The sequence below is a fragment of the Rhinoraja longicauda genome, chromosome 1 (genome assembly GCF_053455715.1).
Source record: "Rhinoraja longicauda isolate Sanriku21f chromosome 1, sRhiLon1.1, whole genome shotgun sequence".
NCBI classification, from domain to species: Eukaryota; Metazoa; Chordata; class Chondrichthyes; order Rajiformes; family Arhynchobatidae; genus Rhinoraja; species Rhinoraja longicauda.
Window position 1 is genome coordinate 28,577,605 of NC_135953.1, and position 21,536 is coordinate 28,599,140.

Consider the following 21,536-nt stretch of genomic DNA (forward strand, 5'->3'; position numbering starts at 1 on the left):
TTTACATTGCGGTGACTGTTTTGAAGATGCGCCGGGTGCAAACACGAGACAACATTATAGTCCGCGCTCAACTAACAATAATCAATCTAACAATGTTTTTTTTAACAGGAGCGCATTGTATTAAATTGAATTAACTCTGCATTTCATAGTTTTACTTGAACATAGCTTGGATATATCCTAAAGGGGAGACAGTTATTGCATCGTCTGATTACATTGCAACCAGAAACTGGAAATATGTGTAAAAGCTTTTAAAAAATAATTGAAATATTTTTCAACAGAAACACATAATTAAAAACGATCTCTGATAACAAGAAATTATACCTGCCTTTCACCTTGTATTTGAATGAGTTAACTTAATTTTACTTAAATTGTACCGATTGTCAACTGGAACAAAATAAATTTATATTTTATATATATTTAAATTGATACTTGTATTAGAATCTCGAAATTCATTTCGAATTAGACGAGCCTCCTCATCAGTCAGAAATTAAGTATTGGAAGAGGTTAAGAAAAGACTGACTTACTTAGAACCCGGAAGCTAATATTGCTTGGGAAAAAAAAGCTAAGGTCGTTGACGCGGTGGTGAGAAGGCTGACTGTGGAGGCTATGCTGCTGGTGTTGGGATGGGGAGCGGGGGATGGGGGGGTGCAAGGGGAGTAGATTTGGTTGGGGATGGGGGGGGGGGGGAGCTGGAAGTGAGGGGCGAGAGGCAGATTGTACACAGCCCGTCAATCTAACCAGATAACGGACATCCCGCCCCCCATCGCCACCATTGGGTGATCGCTCTTCAGGTCTTTCCACCCAGTCCGATTGAAGAGGGAACGCGAGCCTCTTATACGCTCTGGAGTGGTGTCCGTCAGAAACACCCACCACCCTGTACGCTAGCAATTTAGGTTGAACCAGGAGCGAATGCGTCTAGGGCTGGCTCCAGCTGTCTAAACAGTCGACGTAGGAGGAGGGCAGGCTCGGACATGGAGAGAAACAGCATTGACCCGCCTGAGAGTTATCGGTGATCTTTGCAACCCGTGAGGCCTTAACATTTTCATCTTTCTTTTCTCTTTTGACATATATATGTGTTTGTACGTGTGTATGTGTGCATATGTTATCATCCCTACATGCATACATATATGTAGCAAGAAAATCCGGTGATTTACCAAGCCAAAGAGAGAGAAAATTATAATCGTTAATGGACTGAATGAACAACGCGTATAGATGTATAGCCAAAGAGGTATATGCCATGAACCCGGAGATTACAATGGACAACATTGGGAATTTGCCTGGTGGAATAAGCCATGAACATTCCGCGGGCGATCTCATGAACAGCCAGCAGCGGCAGGCGGTTTCAGCGGCTCATCGGGAACTGACGACCAGATCTGCAATGGTATCCAGTATGGCTTCCATCCTGGATGGGGCAGGGGATTACCGCCCGGAGCTCTCCATCCCGCTGCACCCGGCCATGAGCATGTCCTGCGAGTCTCCACCTGGCATGGGCATGAGTAACACCTATACCACACTCACGCCACTCCAGCCCCTGCCTCCCATATCCACCGTCTCGGATAAGTTCCACCACCCTCACCACCCTCACCACCACCACCACCACCATCACCACCATCACCACCAGCGACTCGCCGGCAACGTGAGCGGGAGTTTCACCCTGATGCGGGATGAAAGGGGGTTGCCTGCCGCCATGAACAATCTCTACAGCCCGTACCACAAGGAAATGCCCGGGATGACTCAGAACCTCTCTCCTCTGTCCAGCAACCCTCTCGGAAATGGCCTGGCTTCAATCCACAACAGCCACCAGGGCATCCAGGGCTACGGTCCCAACAGCCACGAGAAGATGCTCAGCCCAAACTTCGAATCTCACCCGGCCATGCTGGTCAGAGGGGACCAGCACTTGCCCCGGTGTCTCGGCGCCCCTTCGGCGGGCATGATGCCACATCTCAACGGCATGCATCACCATCACCACCACGATCACCCAAGTCACCATCAGTCTCACGGGCCAGTGTTGGCTTCGAGCCGCGACCGTCCTCCGTCCTCCTCCGACGTACAGACCACCAGCTCGGGCCAGCTGGAAGAAATTAATACCAAAGAAGTAGCACAAAGGATCACAGCGGAACTCAAACGCTACAGCATTCCGCAGGCGATCTTCGCTCAGAGGGTGCTGTGCCGTTCACAGGGAACCCTCTCTGACCTTTTAAGAAACCCCAAGCCTTGGAGTAAACTTAAATCGGGACGGGAGACCTTCAGGCGGATGTGGAAGTGGTTACAGGAGCCCGAGTTCCAGAGAATGTCAGCCTTAAGGCTCGCAGGTAAACCGGGGTTGATGCATGTACTTTGAGATTGAATAGTGAGATTTGGTGAGAAATTACAAAAAAAACCCGGTGTTAATGGACCCCCAAAAAATGCCGTTGTTGTTGGATCCATGCTGTGTTTCATCGACAAGGGGCTCCCGTCTTTCTTTGTGATTGCAGGCGACCGTATCAGTATTGCAGGAACACCCATACATTTTTTGTTGTTGTCCTTTTTGTTTCTCCACTACAACCAGCGCACGGTTTATCCTTGGTCTGGAGCTCGCATAATAGCTCCGTGATGAGACAATTCAATATTCCCTTAACGAAACGACACACCCACAATAGTAACGTGGTCGGGCATCAACATCTGATTACCATTCAATTAATGCTGCGTTCAAATGCTTTTTTTTTTTCGCTTGATGGACACCAAACAAATTCGCAGTTTCACTCTCCAAATCCCTGCCTTTATGTCCACATATCAGGACCAGAATTACTCGCGCTTCCTTTGTAATACGACAACCTTTATTCCTTCCCGCATGGATTAAAATTCGTAGGGACTAAAATCTACTTTTGTTTGCCCTAGCCTACTGCCAGTTTAAAATTGGTCACAAGCAATCAGACTGATTTCTGCGAAATCTGCGGCACTCGGCTGGTTCTCAAAACACGACCGTCCCTTTTTCCGAAACCTAATTGGGGTTTTTATTTTGTTTAGTCAGGGTTGTGCTACTTTCTGGCGGTGTAGTGTTCAATCTGTAATACGTCTGCAATCAGGAAAGGACTAAAATGTGGGCTCCCGTTTAAGGTGCAAAGGCACTGAGCGCTTTTTCATGCATTTAAACAAATAGGCGCAGCACTGTACGTAAAGGGACGTTTTGTTGTGGAGAATCCCAGCGATTCGGCACAGGGTGGACGAGGTGGAATTGCTATTCCGCCCTCTGGCGGCCACTCAGTCCGAGCTAATTCCTATTGTGCAGCTTATTTTGCTGCGATTGGGAACCATTTAAGATGATATAATTACATTTTACATTTTGAAAGTCATTTGTTGCATCGATCTGCAATCTTCTTTGATATCTTCTGCATGCAATGCCGAGGTATTTATATTTCAAAATAATTGAAACTAATTGGTGATTACTTTGAGAGAGCTTCTTGCAGTGAATTAATTTTACTTTGGCATAGATATATGCAGAAAAACTTTGTATCCTCCAAATGTACATGTTTAGATAAATAGACCGCCAAGACTGATAATTTAACCTTCGCAATTCAAAAGGACAATGGAAGCAACACCTGTCACAATGCTAGGATGGATTCATATATCTATTTCACTACCTGAGGTCATCTTAATAACTGAGGATTTCGAAAAGCGTTTTTATATTATTGGCCATTAGTGATACATGGATATATTTTAACGACTTATCAGTGTGGGACAGAGAATAATACATCACGACGGTGCAGGATATTTTTACATTGTTAACAGGGAAATATAAACTTGTATTACGTCCATTTTAGGTGATATCTTAATACAATTTCTTATGTACAATGTTTGTTTTCATCGTTGCTGTCACTATCCGCTTAAATAAAGCGGGTGGAGTAAATCAAGGTCACTGGCGTAATTGTTGTAATGACTTTTCCTTTAAAACTTGGCTTTTCTCTGCGTTTAAAAGGGGGGGGAAGTGCACCCCCGTGTACTGAGCCTAAAAGACGCTCTGCGCGTCGTACATGCCAAAATTATTCAATTTTTACTAGCATTCTTCTCTTTTAAACGACGTTTATGCTTTCACTTTACACACAACTTCAGAATTGATTAAGATCCACAGTTTAAAAATCTACAAGCAATTGGACGCATTTCCATTTTGGGGCTTGTAAAATACGGAAACAAGTTATTATTCAAAATCACATAAGGGATTTATGTTGAATCATGTTGAAGTATTTGAGATTACAAGTTGCCAAATTAGCGGGTTTAATATTATCCAGAATTTAAAAAAAATTCAATCGATATGGTTGATGAGCAGAAAAGGCCTTTCTGAAACGCTCTACAGCCATTAGCTTTACAATTCAGCTGCGCTTCTGACCTGAAAGAGGTGGAAGAGACATTTTAAAAACTGCCTTGAAATAGCAAACTCGGTCTGATCGTCGATTTGCTTGTCTGGCTATATATAAAAGATGGCCAGAACTGCATCTTCGGAATTATATGACTGCCAACAAATATGGAGCACAATCAAAGCCTCAGAGCTAAGCCACAAACAAAAATAACGGCATGTTTTGCATTTGCATTGAGAGCATTTATTTTTATTTGTGGTTGCACCCGTGACTTTCAACCTGCCTCCCTCAGGTTCGCGATCAATTCTCATTTGAATAATTGGACTGTTCATTGCACAGCTGATTTAGCGTGTATAAGCACCGTGCAATAAAATGAACAGCCCTGACAGTAAAATAAACATTTTACAAAGTATGTTCTCTACTTCTCAACCTATTGTGCGAGGTCGAGCATTACGCCATCGCTGCTGCACAATTAATGAGTTAAGAGGTTCGTCCGATTGCAACAGGATTCAGAAGATATAAATTATTACAATGTCTTTTTAACGCTCGCCAAATATAGACCAGGAGGGGGAAATCAACATTTCATCCAACGTTTGGGATTTATACGAGTCCTCGTGAGAGCGATGTTGGTAAAATATGAAGCATTTTATTTTTTAAACATGAAATGTGTGCAGTGGCTGACTGCTCTTTTATATTTTGCCCAGTGATAAGATATGCTTATCGGCAAGTGCTTTGAAAAGAAGCACAGAGGCCGCAGATATGAATTATTAATGAAAATCTCTGCATGACCGGTTGCATACTGCAACGTCACCCTTGCTTTGGTTTTAAGGAGGAAAAATCTGGGGACTCATTCGCCGCTGGAGCTGGTAGCTTTGTCTACCAGTATCTTCCTCTCGCGATGGCTCCGTAGATGATTCATTTCAGAACACTCATTTAGAGAAAATGCTAAAATCAAAAGGAAATAATGCTAAAGTGTGGGGACATGCAAGCGAGTCTGATTCCTTTAATCCTTCCGTCTCCTCAGTCACTCAGATCAGTTGTAGGTTATTGTTGGTGCAATTGGGAAATTAATAATTGAACCCCTCTCGTTCCTGGTGTTTGCCTCTGGCAGCCCCTTGTGTGAAAGGGTTACACCTTATTAATGTTCACTAATGTAGAAAGATTCCTAGGACTGACTGCAGAAGGAAGGATTGGGTCGTAGGTGGGGTGGTGGGGGGGGGGGGGGAGGAAACATGAAACAGTGGCATTTATTTTTATCACAGCATTTCAATAAATGTGGTTATGTCACTTTATTTTTTTTTAAATCTGTGTATATGGACGTGGATCGATGAGGATAATCTTTAGAAGATTAAAAGGGCATTAATGCTGGCAACAATAACATAAACCTAAGGACCTGGTTAGACATTGATTTGGAATCTGATCCTGCTTATTCCAGTAAGACTGCTCCAGTCTTCCTTCCCGGCACTACCGTTCACATTATCATCCCTTTGTCTCCTGGTATTTTGAGTACCCTGCTCGGTACCATTTTAACGTCCCTTTTATTTGCACAGTTGATGACAACGATAGTCCCTCTCCCACAACGACGTGTCTTTTCAACAGACAGTTTTCCTGTTTTTAGTTATGCATGCATTTTGTTTCTTTTTGCATTCATCCCGAACGTATCAAGGTTAAGTCGTATTTATTGTCATATGCACAGGTACAATGTAAATCATACACCCAGCCAACCCTCAAAACATAAATTTCACATGATGTACAAACTTACAAACATGAGTGGCGAACGATGTAAAGAAATTCATTAAAACATTAATAAAAGTAAGTTTTCCGGCATTTAATACCCAAATGGCACAGGAGATTGACTATTTTCAAAAATAATCCATGAAGCTTCGTCTTCCTATCTCTCATTAAGGGGCTGTCGATCTTATCAAAAGTCGACAATGAAAATGATATGTGACATAATTTCGCACTTTAACCGAAATTAATTAATTTACGTTTTTATCGATGCCCACTTGTTATAGTCAACAAAACCGACATGAAGAGTGTATACGGCGTTTCAGCCTGAGATCTGAAGGTATGCAGACAGAAAACTGCACGCGTGGTGGTGGCTGCATTTTTGTGTGACATGAATCTAATTAGCGCAGTAAATTGCAATTCAAAGCGATTGGACGTTCAGTGTTTTTAAACTCGCCCGCGCGGCGCTTGTTGAATGCTTCCGCACCATGAAAATTGCATTACAGCGCGTCAATGCAAATTCAAATGTGCTTCAGATGGGAAGGGCTTGTCGGCCTAAAGTTCTTGCATTCGAGCCTTAATTAGGCGCTCTTCTGGGTCGTCGGTATGGGCATGATAAGAAATCAGAAGCATTGTAAGTGATGTGTTCCAGCTAGCATTAGGGAATAAGGGGAGAGGTGTGTGTGTGGGGGGTTACTATGTTAGGGGGGATATCTATGTTACGATCCAGAATCTAGTTACAGTTTCCAAGTGCGGACGCTTACCGCTCATCTTTAACAAATAATGCTGAAATCTTTGGGAGGGTGTGAGTGTATAATTATCTTCACAACTACTACGAAATTCATTGTTCTGCAGGCGATTGCTGCTAGATGCATTTTATGGCAAACAATATTTGAATAATATTTGTTTTATCATCCCACAGAGTTATTACGGACATGGTCGAGGTTGATCATTGTGGTTTACACGTCTATTAGTTAAATTCTTTCTGGATTGTAATTATAGCACACTAATTATTTGTTATGTTACATTTGAAACTGTTTGGTTTAAGGTTTAGGTCTTGCTCCAGATATGTCTGCGATTCGTATTTCACCTGCCGCTCCATTGAACATATTCGGGGGTCGGGGTGGGGGGTGGTGGGTTGGCAGGAGTTTGGCTTGTTATTACCGGACTCAAATCTTTCACATCTTTCCAATGATTTGAAATGCTTGTAAACATTATAAAATGTTTTCCATACGTAATACTATTAATAATTACTTTGCATATTCTTCCTCCTGCCCTATAAGTTACATAAAATAATACAGGTATGATTTAAAGTACAATATACGTGATTGAATTTTTCAATTTATGACAAAATGTGAAAACACAAAACAAATTTTAGGTACAGAGCTGATTTTTTTTTACAAATATTATTTTCACTGCAATCTTTAGCTGCATTTTGAACGGTGTTTGGCAGCTTTAAGAGGAATGTGCCGTTGTCAAACATCATGCATACGAGCTATACATAATACACAGATTTTAATAGCATAATTGTATATCGATATTTATTGTTCTCTGGGGATTTCCGCTTTTCAGTGGGACATGTAACAATGTGAAAACAACCGAGCGCAATTTAGACGGTACAATATTCTGCTGATATGTAAGACGAGGGCCTTAACTGTAGTTTGACTTCCATATATTGAAACACCTTTACAATCATTTGCAACGTTATTTTAAATACTTGTGATAAACGAAGAACTCTAAAATCTAAAACTAATTAAAAGGTATTTGGCCAGGTACCTGGATAGGAAAGGTTTAGCCGGATATGGCCAAATGCGGGCTGGTGTGACTAGGGTAGAGGGGCTTCTTGTCGGCATTAGCGTTGGGCCGAAGGGCCCGTTTCCGGGCTTTAAGACTCTAAATGAACATTATGGATATATCTTGTGCAAAGTGCAGCGAACCTTCATTACGAAACAATCTTTGCACGTTAAGTAACATAAGATGTTGTTTCTCTTGTAAGATTCAGTTTTAGCCCTGACATTGAGCTTTTTATTGGCAAAGCTTAGCTCGTGTTTATCATGATGGATGTGGTGATGTTTTCAAAGTGATATATGCTGTGTGAAAGTAAAAGCTTATGCCCCAACTCTCCCCCGCCCATGCCTCCCACACGCTGCTCTGTGTTCTGAACATTGTTATACTGTGCAGGTTGTTGTGTGCGTATTTCTTAATTTAGAAATTGCTGGCAACGCGTGCTTCCGCACATCAATACCCCTTGAGTATGATAGACGGAATTTGCGTTCTTGTGTCCCCCCCCCTCCTCTTCTCACCCGGATCATAAAAGAACTTTGCCCAGCCGGACCGCGGGTCAGTGCAAACAAACCTTTGGTGTTATTTGCGGTGTTAGTGACTCGCTGACATCGATTTTCATTTTGTCACAACTTGAGCAAAAAACAAAGGAGAACTCGCCCAGTGAAGCTCCCCATCTGAGGCTTTATCAGCAACGACACTCATTTGATATCTGAATAGGGGAAACCTTCGCTATCGATCGCATTGATCCAGTCTTTCCCTTTAAGGAAACCGCACGTTCAAAGAACCTCTTGCATAGATTTAATGTTTACCCGGATGTTGTTCTTTTTACTACTCCATTGCCATTCGATTTGTTACTGCTGGGAAACACAAGAACACCTACAACAAGCGTTCTACAAGCATGAGCACAGAGAGGACAATGACAGAAGGGCGTCATTACCACATGCTCTTTTAGAATAGATCTCTGCACCAGTAAGTGCTCCGTTTTAAGGTGCAAAGAGGAAATTATAGCATTCCCATTTTTGCGTTCGGTCTTTGTCTGAGTTTACCTTGTATCAATTCTGCACATATTGTAGATATCCATTTTGAGTTGTATGGAGCTGCTATAAGTTGCAATGAATATCTTGGAGCTAGTATGAAACATTTATGTTGCCTATAATATAATTCAATAGAACGTAGGCGGGACAAATACACACAGCAAAGCATATCGTTTTATTTTTATTACCTCCATAGATTGTGATGAATATTTTAGTTACATTTTCTAATGATGACGCAGTAAGATAGGTTATATGCATCATGCACGCGTTTATTATTTTCTGAATATTCCGCCAATTTATTTAAAATGCGACCCCTTTATGCCGAAGGACATTTATTAGGGCAAATCAAGTGAAATAGTATAAAATCAGAACAATGTGTCTACATTATGTAACACGTTAAATTAAAACGTCGCGGATGCTGCAAATAGAAAATAGAGCTGAAATTGCTGGAGTTGTTCAGCAGTTGGGCCATCGTCAGTGAAAAGAAAAAGCGGCCTACCATATCCAATTTGTGATCTTTGTTCGGAATTGTATCAAATGGAGATGCAATTCATAAAGAACTATTTGGGTAGAATTTTGACACCGTTGATAAAATATATTCCAATAAAAGTGCATGCAGGAATATGTCTGATACAATACTAAATTTGACATGTCTACAAGTTAAACACCGGTAAATATCAAATTTGACTGAAAACCCCTGTTTGTACGAATGACAATAGAGCATTTGAATGTGGTTGTTTTAAAATAAAGAACATGAATACAATTTAAAACAAGAAAATGCCTTAAATTCCCCATTGTTAGTGAAATCCTTATTTGTTTTTCATTTGTGCCTCGTGTTTAAATAAGAATCATAAAGTTCCGTATCTGCCTCGGTGCTTTCACCTATCGAATCCATGCAATTCTTGAATATTTTGAAGACTAAGGCCGCTGGGGGAAGGGAAATAATGTTTGTGACTATTTCAGACTGCACTGTTTAACTTTACAGGTAATTAGAGCCCATTATTGATTTTTTCATTTGTAATCCTAATGGGATGCGTGTTTTTTTTCAATCTATGTCTTCTGAACTCTATCTTTGGCTAGATGGTTATGCAACAGAAACAGAACAGTAACACTCCATACTGCGGCATGATAGAACGGACGTGCAAGATAACCAGGCAAGGTGGAAACATCCTGCAGATATATAAATTCACAACAAGCCGAAAGAGGCTTCGGAAACGAGGCAATTAGTATGAAAAAAAGCGAAAACGGATAAGAAGGCATGCTAAACAAAAGCACACTTCAGAGGGACGTGGAATAAGAGAGTGTCAATTGGACAATACCTCGGTGATCGGTCAGAGGGGCGGCAACTTTGCCACCACTGAGAACGTGGGACAGAGCTATGTCACCAAACAAACCGCCATCCTCTTAATTCTGCATTTAGCTGATTAAAACAAAGTTTACGTATTAGTGTTTTGTAGTTCGAATTAAAAGATATATAAATATCTTGCAAGCGAATGGAATAAGATTACAGGTACATTGGATTCGTTATATTTTAACAGTTGAAATAAAATTATACATTCCAATTCTATTTTATTGACCCAATATTATCAACACCATTCACACATTTCCGATGTATATCTTCCTTGGTTCTTACCTCACCAAAGTGAAAGAAATAATAGTTTAGTAAGCCAGGTATCAAACTTTAGATATTTTGTTGTTTAACCGGGAGAACTTTTTTTTTGTGGCTATGACATTCTTGCTAATCATTTTCAAAGCCACGTCTACGTCAAAGTACTGAACCCTAAAACAAATGTAAGTTGGAAATAACTAGACAACTGCTTTTAGATAAATAGGGAGGACTTTAAAATATCCAGGAATTGAAATGACTCAGAGAAACCATGTGCACGTTGCAGCTGGTTAGAAGGTACAGCAGTCAGTGCAATAGACGCTGGAGTAATTTTGCTGGACAGTATTTCAAAAGGACAGAGTCCAACATTTTTGCTTCGTTCAGTGAAACAATTCCACCCATTACAACCAATTTCGTTGAATAAACTTGTTTTCAAGTAAAGAACGTGAAACAATTTATGGAGCTTTGTGTGAGTTAATGGGTTTATTAATCTTCTACTGAGTTCAGAGGGCAAGGTTCAGCGTTGGTGCAGTAATTGTTGCCTTTGCAATATGTTTCTATGGCTGGATGTGATTGGAGAAATTGTAGAGATTAGCGCCTTCACGCTGGGTTATGCAGATTGATTTTATTATACATATATTTAGATTGATCAGATTTAACATATCTATAAATATGTATAATATCTAATCAATGTTCATGTATATATTCTAAAATCAACTGCATAGTCCGCGTGATCTACATGTTATATATATATATATATTATATATAACCTGATGTCTCACATTTATGTATTTAACCCTTTGCTTTTTGACTAGCGCTGGGCAGCGCTTATGCAAACAGGCATTTTTTTTAAAACAGGATTAATTAATCACCACATCGCAAGATGTAATTAGCATTTGAACAGCGTAATCAGATTGACTTTTTGACTGTTGAGACTGATTGGGAAATACGTGCTCGCACCTCCTGTATGGTAAACGCCTGTATTACCACTGACGTATTATATGTTTTTTTAAACTGCAGTTACTGTATTGCGTTAAACCGTAACCCAACAGCGATAAAAATAATCATTCTAAAGGCGTTAATCTAGATTAAACAAACGGAACTTCTAAACGCAGGTTTTGAATTTAATTATTGGTTATTGTACATAACAACAAAAGAAATAAACATCTTAATCATTCACATTTTCACCAACACATGGAGAACGACCTTTATAGAAACATTAATAACTAACACTTATGCTTTTTATTCACTTCTTTTGCTGTGAAATTCTAAACCTGCTTAAGATTTGCCATTTGTTTAATCTAGATTAGCACCTTTAGAATGATTATTAAGTTGATCGTATTTTTAAATATATTTCCATTGATATTCAATCGGAAATATCAGGCCCCTTGCAGATTTGGGGCTTTGGGAGATAAATTTCAACCGGAAACAATGGAAAATTATTTTCATGTAGATACTAGGTGACAGTCTCACATTATATCAATTAATATCGGACAGTCGTTGCAAATATGTACCTGGCATTGTATCAGACCCGAGTTTGCGATTGTAGTTGATGTGACTGGGGTTTCAACTGAAAAATACGATCAACACTGGAACATTCAAGTTCACCCCAAATATAAGTTAAACTGGAACTCGTTTCCCCACAAATATCAATGGCCCGTTTCCTTTATCGTCGTTACTGTTTTGCATATCTTTCATTCATTTGTTCTATATCTCTCTATATCACCGTCTATATTCTCCTGACTCTCAGTCTGAAGAAGGATCTCGACCCGAAACATCACATTCCTTTTCTCCTGAGATGCTGCCTAGCCCGCTGAGTTACCCCAGCTTTTTGTGTCTATGTTGTAAACTGTTACTCTATTACGCAAAGAACACAAGTCTGGCGGCCGAAGCGTACAATTAATCGACTCCTTAATTGATTAACTTCTTAATTCGATGGCGGAACACAAGCTATCTTTTTTATTAGCATTTTCGTTAAGGCTGTTTGATGTCACGCCAATTGGCGTTGTTTTGGAAATTTACAAGCATTTGGCCATATTTTTCGTTCGGAATGACACATAGACTGATCTCAAAGGATATAACCATGCCGAACACGATGCGATGTCCAGTTCAACTAATCTATTCTACCTACACATGATCCCTCCATTCCCTCCATAGCCACCTGCCCTTGTAAAAGCCCTTTAAATACTTCCTTTTAAATATAGCGAGTTTCTGGACCCACCACTCCTTTTGCTTAAAAAAAATACTTGTCCCACACATCTCCTTTAAACTTTCCACCTTTCTCCTTTAAGCTTTGTCCCGCCCCCTGACATCAGAGTGAAGAAGGGTCTCGACCCGAAACGTCACCCATTCCCTCCCTCCCAGATGCTGCCTGACCTGCTGAGTTACTCCAGCATTTTGTGATACTTTCTCCTTTAAGCGGCACCCTCTAATCTATGACGGGGTTCTCTGGTCTGAGACTGTTGGTTAAGGAATCAGCAATATTCTAGAGTAGAGCCGAAAACTTTAATTTTGCTGCCCTTGAGGTCAGTAATATAGCTGGTTTATCCAGAAATTATCAGAGTTCATACTTGATGTATGTTCCCTCAAAGTTTCGGCAGCAAATTAAACTGTCTTTTGTTTTTCAAGTGACGTATAAGGCTGTTCGAATATGGCCCACAATGTAAAGAATCAACTAACATTTCTTCCCCCATTTCGTCCTGCTGCGCAAATGAAGAGTAGTTGGTAGCTGAAATCTTTAACATAGATGGTGAACTCGAGTGTGTTTGAGAGAGGTTTATCACTCGATCATACTCACATGCAAGTCAGTCTATTGAAAGCGTGCTAATGATGTGTGCATATTTTTTTGCAAGACGTTGCTCGATATTAAATCGATAGTTGGGACAGTGCTGAAATTGCTGCAACCTTTCCAAAACTCACCATCATCATTATGTTTCGGCGCGAATTGAGATTGTTATTTGACGCGTTCATTTTAATTCTGTTCTTAGCCGTTTAACTTAAATCTCCATACCAATAGGTTAAATATAACTGGGAACACATAATACAGCAGAGCAAGTGAATAGCTCAGCCACCTCGCCCAAGCCTGTCCTAACATTCGTTCCTTTTCATGCTGAGCTTGCTATCCCTCATCTCAGGCGCAGTGGTGATGATACTGTTGACTTCAGTGTCCTTGAGTTCTCTATACAGCAATCTTTGCTTGAGTCGGGATGTTTCGGGAAGGATAGGTTTGAGTTTAGCTGCGATTACTCTGAAAGCCGAAATCCAGAAATCGTGGTGGGGCAAATAATATCAAAAACTAATATCATATTATACGAGTCAGGAAATATGACCCATAGAATAAAATGAAAGAGAGCAGAGAAAAACACCGATGACGGCGGAAGAGACGTTTAACGGTTACAGTTACCAATGACAAAAATATTTAATTAGTTCCAGTAAGTTCTCAAAGAGAGCCAGCCTCTGAGAAACACAAGCTTGGCTTCACAAATAAACGCTGATAATTAGTTTACATAACTCCCGACCCCTGGTGTTTAATTCCTGTCAGGTCAGTTTAGTTTATCAGCGATGATTTTCGAGGCCCTTCCACAAGCCTACATTTGCAGAATGCATCGAGGCATGTTAGAAATATCTTATTGACCGAAGGCAGTTACGCCATCGATAAACTTTACTCGTGTAGTTGATCAATAACCAAGAACCGATAATTATCTGGATTAGGGGACTAACATAGACATTCCGAACGTACAGTGCCCTCCATAATGTTTGGGACAAAGACCCATCATTTATTTATTTGACTCTGTACTCCACAATTTGAGATTTGTAATAGAAAAAAAAATCACACGTGGTTAAAGCGCACATTGTCAGATTTTATAAAAGGCCATTTTTATACATTTTTGTTTCACCATGTAGAAATTACAGCTGTGTTTCTACATAGTCCCCCCCCCCCCCCCCCCATTTCATGGCACCATAATGTTATGGAACACATGGCATCACAGGTGTTTATAATTGCTCGTGTGTTTAATCGCCTCCTTAATGCGGGTATAAGAGAGCTCTCAGCAACTAGTCTTTCCATTACATTTGGAGACTTTTATTGCTGATTATCAACATGAGGACCAAAGTTGTGCCTATGAAAGTCAAAGAAGCCATTATGAGACTGAGAAACAAGAATAAAACTTTTAGAGACATCAGCCAAACCTCAGGCTTATCAAAATCAACTGGTTGGAACATCATTAGGAAGAAAGAGAGCACTGCTGAGTTTACTAATCGCAAAGAGACTGGCAGGCCAAGGAAGACCTCCACAACTGATGACAGAAGAATTCTCTCTATAATAAAGACAAATCCTCAAACACCTGTCTAACACATCAGAAACAATCTTCAGGAATCAGGTGTGGATTTGTCAATGATCACTGTCCACCGAAGACTTCATGAACACAAATACAGAGGCTACACTGCAAGATGCAAACCACTGATTAACTGCAGAAATAGGATGGCCAGGTTACAGTTTGCCAAGAAGTACTTAAAAGAGCAACCACAGTTCTGGAATAAGGTATTGTGGACAAATGAGCTGAAGATTAACTCATATCAGAGTGATGGCAAGAGCAAATAATGGAGAGATGCAACTGCCCAAGATCCAAAGCATACCACCTCATCTGTGAAACACGGTGGTGGGGGTGTTATGGCCTGGGCATGTATGGCTGCTGAAGGTACTGGCTCACTTATCTTCATTGATGATACAACTGCTGATGGCAGTAGCATAATGAATTCTGAAGTGTATAGACACATCCTATCTGCTCAAATTCAAACAAATGCCTCAAAACGCATTGGCCGGCGATTCATTCTACAGCAAGACAATGATCCTAAACATACTACTAAAGCAACAAAGGAGTTTTCAAAGCTAAAAAATGGTCAATTCGTGAGTGGCCAAGTCAATCACCCGATTGGAACCCAATTGGATATGCTTTTTATATGCTGAAGAGAAAACTGAAGGGGACTAGCCCCCAAAACAAGCATAAGCTAAAGATGGCTGCAATACAGGCCTGGCAGAGCATCACCAGAGAAGACACCCAGCACCTGGTGATGTCCATGAAATCGCAGACTTCAAGCAGTCATTATATGCTAAACATGACTACTTTCACTTACATGACATTGCTGTGTCCCAAACATTATGGTGCCCTGAAATGGGAGGACTATATATAAACACTGCTGTAATTTCTATATGGTGAAACCAAAATGTTTAAAAATGTCCTTTATTAAAATCTGACAATGTGCACTTTAACCACGTGATTTTTTTCTATTACAAATCTCAAATTGTGGAGTACAGAGGCAAATAAATAAATGATGGGTCTTTGTCCCAAACATCATGGAGGGCACTGTGTGTAGACTGGTTCAACCTTTCATTAGGATGATCATATTTTTCAATAACAGTGTTGGCCATTTTGAAGCAATACGATGCATTTATGTTCTTTTTTGAAAGTAAATCCGGTCGAGATTTGAGGCAGGTGATAACAACGACTTGAGATTCAAAGCCAACCACGTTGTTTAGGGGCCGCTCAGCCATATTTATGATTCGCATCCATACTATTCATGGTGATTAGCAAGTACAATCCTGATTTTTACACTTGTAAAGAATGGCTTCGGCGGAAACAGAATTCGAGGCTTGTGTGCGAGCACTCTCATTTGTGATTCATTAATTTGAAAAAAAAAAAGGAAATCTGATGCGACCCTTTGAACTTAAGTTGATTATTCACAGGAGTGTCAATCATTAGTGCAGAATAATGCTTTCTTGTTATTCTATAACGCCCAATCGATTTCACTCACACGATGGCTTGACAGACGATTGTGTGTACCACACTGCCACCGTCTGGTCATAGTTCCTTCCTATCTCTCGTGCGCAATAAAATATTGCTTATCTAACATTACAAATCAATAATATTTACGTTTTCTGGAAGCTTCGTGGTTACAGTATTTAACAGGATAGAGAGTAGATGGATATATATATATATATATATATATCCTGTTAAAACAATTTTAAAAAACGAAGAGAAAACGAACAATTGGCCCAACCACGGTTGAAAATTCAGCACCGCGGACAGTCTCCAGAGCCCTTTGGAGGTCATTCTTAGAAAGGCGTTATTTGCAGGATTGACAGCCTGTTCTGGATTAAGTCTGCTGTCTATTGGATTGGAGTTGAGTTGCACAAATATCTTGTAAAACAATTCACTTTCCCCTACTTTCCTGAAGACGTCAAATGAGATCAAACGTGCATTGGCCAATTCGCCACTCTTCGCCATTAAAGCCGACATGTGTTCACGATACAACAGAAGAAGAAGGGGCTCGCTTAGCGGAAACTCTCCCTCGTACCAGACGGGGTTTAAGGAACAGGGAATTCCAAATTGTTTCATCCATTCCAGACTGAGGGCAGCCAGCTCCGGTGTCTCTGTTGTTAGTCCGGATCGATCTCCACTCGCCGTTTAACAGGGTCGACTGCAGAGCGTTGATAGGCGCCCAGAGTGCTGCAGCCACCATGACCGTAGAAGGCGGACGAGCTGAGCTCCCTTTACCTGCCACTTTCTTGGGTTTTGCAGCACGGTGTCCGGGAACTCCAGCAACCGAGACGCAGTGTTGTCAAATGCGAGTCTTTTTGCTCTGCCTTTAGTCCTTCAGTCTGTGGCCGTTGGGCGCCAACCCACTTAATGTTAAAAGGGATCACATCCTAAAAGTTTCGGGAATTAGGAAATTCGATTCTAAATCCCTTAGATTCAAAGCATAAACCGATAATTGATCACAATGCGAAACATTCTAAAATCATATAGCTGGGGAAACGTGGTCGAAAAAACGAGGAAATATGTTTCTAGGTACTTCTCGGAATCTATACATACCTGAAATCCGAGAAGATTTGGTACAAACATGCATATCAATAAAATACAACGTTCCGCACAGAACTTGGAAACAGACTCAAACCCACGACTGAATACAATAGACAATAGACAATAGGTGCAGGAGTAGGCCATTCAGCCCTTCGAGCCAGCACCGCCATTCAATGCGATCATGGCTGATCACTCTCAATCAGTACCCCGTTCCTGCCTTCTCCCCATACCCCCTCACTCCGCTATCCTTAAGAGCTCTATCCAGCTCTTTCTTGAAAGCATCCAACGAACTGGCCTCCGCTGCCTTCTGAGGCAGAGAATTCCACACCTTCACCACTCTCTGACTGAAAAAGTTCTTCCTCATCTCCGTTCTAAATGGCCTACCCCTTATTCTTAAACTGTGGCCCCTTGTTCTGGACTCCCCCAACATTGGGAACATGTTTCCTGCCTCTAATGTGTCCAATCCCCTAATTATCTTATATGTTTCAATAAGATCCCCCCTCATCCTTCTAAATTCCAGTGTATACAAGCCCAATTGCTCCAGCCTTTCAACATACGACAGTCCCGCCATTCCGGGAATCAACCTAGTGAACCTACGCTGCACGCCCTCAATAGCAAGAATATCCTTCCTCAAATTTGGAGACTGCACACAGTACTCCAGGTGCGGTCTCACCAGGGCCCGGTACAACTGTAGAAGGACCTCTTTGCTCCTATACTCAACTCCGCTTGTTATGGCCAACATTCCATTGGCTTTCTTCACTGCCTGCTGTACCGGCATGCTTCCTTTCAATGAATATTTTTTTCAAAAATAAGGAAAGAGAATAAACTATTAGCCCAAAAAATACAGATTATTGTATAAGTATTTTCATTGAGTTTTGTTTAATACTGGAGTGTTTTTGACCCTCTGTCAGAACATGGTTCGGTTTGATTATTGCCATCGGGCGATTTCCCAGCAACCAACCCATCACAAAACAGTCGCGTTTAAAAGAAGATTAATGATGGTTGAGATCAGATTAAGATCATCTACTTTAACATTATTTTGTTTTGTTATCTCTCCTCTTCGCAGCATGCAAGCGCAAAGAACAAGAACAGAACAAGGAGAAGAGCAACACACCAAAGAAGCCACGGCTAGTTTTCACTGACCTCCAACGCCGAACTCTTTTCGCCATTTTCAAAGAAAATAAGCGTCCATCCAAGGAGATGCAGATCACAATCTCGCAGCAGCTCGGTCTGGAGTTAAGTACCGTCAGCAATTTCTTTATGAACGCCCGGAGGCGAAGCCTGGACAAATGGCAGGACGAATCCATGTCAAGCCCAGGCGCTTCATCGTCCACCTCAAGCACTTGTACCAAAGCATGATTGAGGACAGTGCACCTGAACTGGGCACAACTCAACACGTTTTCCTTTTTATTTTGCTTTTTCAAGAGACTGTTCAGTGGTGAGTGCATAAGCACAATCTTCATTAACACACCTTTTCTTTTAATTGAATAAGGATGCCACATAATTCATTGCGTCTGGCATTAAAGGTTATCCCCAAATTCTCTTGAGCGCCTGCTACTCACTGACATCGAACCTCAGGCTCAATTTTGGTGCATTATTGGATGTAATCAGGTAGGGCATAATGAGTTATTTTGCCAAGCAATAACTTATCCAGTGCTTTGCCTGAAGGTTGTAGGAAAAAGAATGAACACCTTGAATCATAAAGTTCATCCGTGATTTGGCTCGGTTGTCAGTTCGTGGTAAGGCGACACAACGACTTTTGATGTGGGACAACTTGCACACACACCGAAAGTAGGCGACGCCCATTTTAACCATGATTTAAAAATAAAAAAAACATCAGTAGAATTATTGGAGAACATTTGTACAATCATGCTACCTCATCACCGATCGGCCTGTTTCATGATGGGTTGTTGGTGGTGAGTATGCAAGCACAAACTAGCAAAACAGATTCTGGATATTTTCGAACCTACCTTCAAGCTACACAATTTGATTTGTTTTTGGAATGATGCCCTGAAACGTGTGGTTGCCACCGTATCCACTCCTTGGGTAGAGCGGATAATGGTGAGGGTGGCAGCAATACATTCACGCACATTCCTTTCACTCGTTTATTCACTGGCATTCTGTAATGCCTAGTCGTGTGGTATCCTTTTCCTATTCGCCCCCCTGAAAATACGAGGACTATTGAACCCTAACCCCCGCTGTTAGCTGTTCTTGTTAGTAATTATTGTTTGTCCGAACAGTTGCAGATCACTATGCATTCCTACACTTAGTTTCTATTCTTGAGCAAGGCTAGTTTAGTACTGCAAACGCACTGAGTAGCCCGTGGAAAGGGGGCTTCCCATGTGCAGAAGCACAAGCATTACATAGCTTTATTTTTCCTAAAAGGAGGCATCAAAGTCTCTCTTCCTCCCCCCCCCCACCACCTCCACATGTGCACATTCACCACTGAACGGGTCCTTTAAGAACATCCTCGGCGTGTTCAAAGGCAAGCCAAAGGCTATAAAGACTCTCATGAAGACACTTGATACTTTTTTTTCTATTTATTATAAAATCGAAACCAAAGAAACTTTTTCTGCACCTAATTGTTCTGCAACAAACTTGTAAAAAAAAAGCACGTCAGGAAACAACGTAGGCACTGTGTTTCAATGGATGTCTTAGTCGTTTTAGGGAAGCAGAGTTTTGAAAGGGTTAAAACAAAACGCAAAGTAGAAACAAGAAGAGAGCAATGCAAGAGTTATCGCTGCTTCATCTAACGACATTCTCCGCCTCTTAAAGTTGAATATTGTCTTTAACGTGTGCCTATGCAGTTTTTGAGAGACGTTGTACAGAACAACAGAAAACCTCTTCCGCTTCAACCAAAGTCAGCTTCACAAAGACGTGGATCTGTTTGTATTTTTTATGCAACACAGTTGAGTACTGTTTGCATTACTAGCCTGTCCTTCAATGCCCGACGTGTCAAGAGAGGGAAACCCCCTACTCAATTTTACAATTTCCTTTTAATTAGCAAATTCAAATGGAACAGGAGATACCGACAAATGGATCCAAATGGCTCCAAGCACAAGATGTTAAGGTGCAGATTAAACACCTCTACCAAAGACAGCAACCTATTCCCATATTGCGGTAAAGGTAACTAAGTATGGGAGGGTTTGCATATTGTATGTTGTATTACATTAATTACTAAGCATTACTGTGGTATCTGATTTTAGTCATATAGCAAACATTCTACAGAGCCAATATTTTTTACTCATATTTCCAGTTGGATAATTTAAGTGAAATAATAATTTTAATGATTCAATTTATTCTAATTTAATACAGTTCGGTTAATATTAATATATTTTAAATTAATTTACATGTACTGTCAATCTAGTTTAAGATTTATAATTTTCTATTTTGAAATGTTGACATAATAATTATTTAATTTAGAAGGCTCAGGATCTATTGAATAATAGATTTTTTTCATACAGTTCACTCTTCATCGTAAGCACAACAGGCCCACTGGTAATGTTCATTGGTGAATTTTGTAAATGATTACAATGACTAATGTATCATTTGTGCTTTAACCTAAGAACCCTATGCGTTTCTTTATCATTGTGTGTCAATTGACCTTTCGCTCAGCATCTTGTGCATGGAGTTCATGCACACGTCTAAGATGAGTTCAACTTTCAAGAATATCAGGAAATCTCCAAGAATTTTACAAAAAGAAGACAGTGCAGTATTGGTGTACTGTATTCAAACGGCTTTATCCAGGAATGTGGAAGCTTTTAACCTTAACCAAAGCTATATCCAAAGAAACCAAACCGATTGGACCAGCAAATTGAAGGTAGTCTCCACAGAGAGAATCAACAGTATTTTCCCAGTGCAGCTTTTATTTATTTTTTTCAACTTGGTTGTTAAAAATAGATATACCATACTGTGGCAAAAAGGTCAGACAATTGACTGTGATATTTGCATTGCAAGTCACAATACCCACATACCATGTAAGTGATTTAACTAGTTAAAGTTGATTTCTAAACAATTTAGTAATTTTAAAGTGCTTTTGACTGTAGATTAGAAATCAAAAAAGCTATATTAGCTTTGTTATTATTATTTGTATTATTATTTCAGTATTTATTGTGAACTATATTTAAACAGTGATTCTTCTCTTATTTATCAAATATTATAAATGCATTTAAAGTAAAAGATGTAGTGCTTC

The 21,536-nt window shown here is 40.5% G+C and overlaps 1 protein-coding gene across 2 annotated transcripts; it reads left to right on the plus strand.

The window, feature by feature from the left end:
• The first annotated feature begins 960 nt into the window (after positions 1-960).
• On the plus strand, positions 961-20,569 carry onecut2 (one cut homeobox 2). Of its 2 annotated transcripts, none has more exons than XM_078409517.1 (2): positions 961-2,312; positions 18,411-20,569. In XM_078409517.1, exons 1-2 carry the CDS (start codon positions 1,196-1,198, stop codon positions 18,701-18,703), a joined length of 1,410 nt encoding a protein of 469 aa, XP_078265643.1. In that variant the 5' UTR covers positions 961-1,195; the 3' UTR covers positions 18,704-20,569. The 2 variants fall into 2 exon arrangements, with proteins under 2 accessions (XP_078265643.1, XP_078265654.1); XM_078409528.1 differs by lacking the exon at positions 18,411-20,569 and adding an exon at positions 9,959-10,031.
• Positions 20,570-21,536: the final 967 nt, after the last annotated feature.

Excerpts from the sequence above, each read along its gene's own strand:
- onecut2 (XM_078409517.1), top strand. The coding sequence starts at position 1,196 with ATGAACAACGCGTATAGATGTATAGCCAAAGAGGTATATGCCATGAAC. Across the intron at positions 2,313-18,410 it reads GTCAGCCTTAAGGCTCGCAG|CATGCAAGCGCAAAGAACAA; the intron begins GTAAACCGGGGT and ends TCCTCTTCGCAG.